This window comes from Cebus imitator, unplaced genomic scaffold (genome assembly GCF_001604975.1).
Source record: "Cebus imitator isolate Cc_AM_T3 unplaced genomic scaffold, Cebus_imitator-1.0 Scaffold6556, whole genome shotgun sequence".
Taxonomy (NCBI): Eukaryota; Metazoa; Chordata; class Mammalia; order Primates; family Cebidae; genus Cebus; species Cebus imitator.
Genome location: NW_016113871.1, coordinates 1 through 1,076, shown reverse-complemented (window position 1 = coordinate 1,076; position 1,076 = coordinate 1). Strand labels below are relative to the sequence as shown.

The window sequence follows — 1,076 nt, the reverse complement described above, 5'->3', positions numbered from 1 at the left end:
GGGAATGTATTTGTAATGTATAAGAAGTGGGACTGCAGTTCATTGACTCTAAAACCCCATTAATTGTAGGATATACCAGCATTTTATAGGCTAGTAAGAAAGGAAAACATTGATATTTGGACTACAGTAATGCTCTCTTCTCACTTTGAAATGTTATACCTGGACGAATGCCAGGAAAAGCAAGTGGCTGAGAAATCGAAACTAGTGGGGAAGGAGAGGGCCCACTGAAAACCATCCCATCAACCCGACCACAGCTGGTGTTCCCTGGACAGCATGAACCACACTGTCCAAACCTTCACTCCCGCCAACACTGACCGTCCCCCCAACTATGAGATGCTGAAGGAGGACCATGAGGTGGCTGTGCTGGAGGCGCCACACAACCCTGCTCCCCCGACATCCACCGTGATCCACATCTTCAGTGAGACCTCTGTGCCCAACTATGTCATCCGGTCCCTGTTCAACACCCTCTTCATGAACTCCTGCTGCCTGGGCTTTATAGCGTTAACCTACTCCCTGAAGTCTAGGGACAGGAAGATGGTTGGCGACCTGACCGGGGCTCAGGCCTATGCATCCACTGCCAAGTACCTGAACATCTGGGCCTGATTTTGGGCATCGTCATGACCATTCTGCTGATTATCATCACAATACTGATTTTGCAAGCCTATCAATAGCTCAACAAGAATGATCTAGGTCAGGGGCTCTGCCTGTGACCTGTTTCCCACGTATTCAACCTTCCATTCCTCACCCTGCCCCTGAGCCGAGTCCTGTATCAGCCCTTTACCCTCACACACTTTTCTAAAATGGCATTAAATAAACTGCATGTGTTGCTGGTAAAATAAATAAATAAAAGAAAAAAAAAAAGAAAACTTAGTGTGTTAGTTTAAGGAAATTTTTAATCTACACTCACAGGTTGCAAAAAGATTAAAAAACAACAACAACAACAACAAAACCGTAAGAGAGGAACACTGTTTCCCAAGGGAGCCAGTCAGAAATTACTTTTACTTTTGAATAGACACAAAATCAGTGCTAATAGAAGAAAAGATTAACATGTGGGAACAGAGAATACTGAAGAGCTT

At 44.6% G+C, this 1,076-nt stretch overlaps 1 protein-coding gene across 1 annotated transcript; it reads left to right on the top strand.

Annotated features, from left to right (window-relative positions):
* Positions 1 to 273: 273 nt before the first annotated feature.
* Positions 274 to 603, top strand: LOC108299340 (interferon-induced transmembrane protein 3-like). The gene has a single exon (XM_037735992.1). It carries the CDS (start codon positions 274 to 276, stop codon positions 601 to 603), a length of 330 nt encoding a protein of 109 aa, XP_037591920.1.
* Positions 604 to 1,076: the final 473 nt, after the last annotated feature.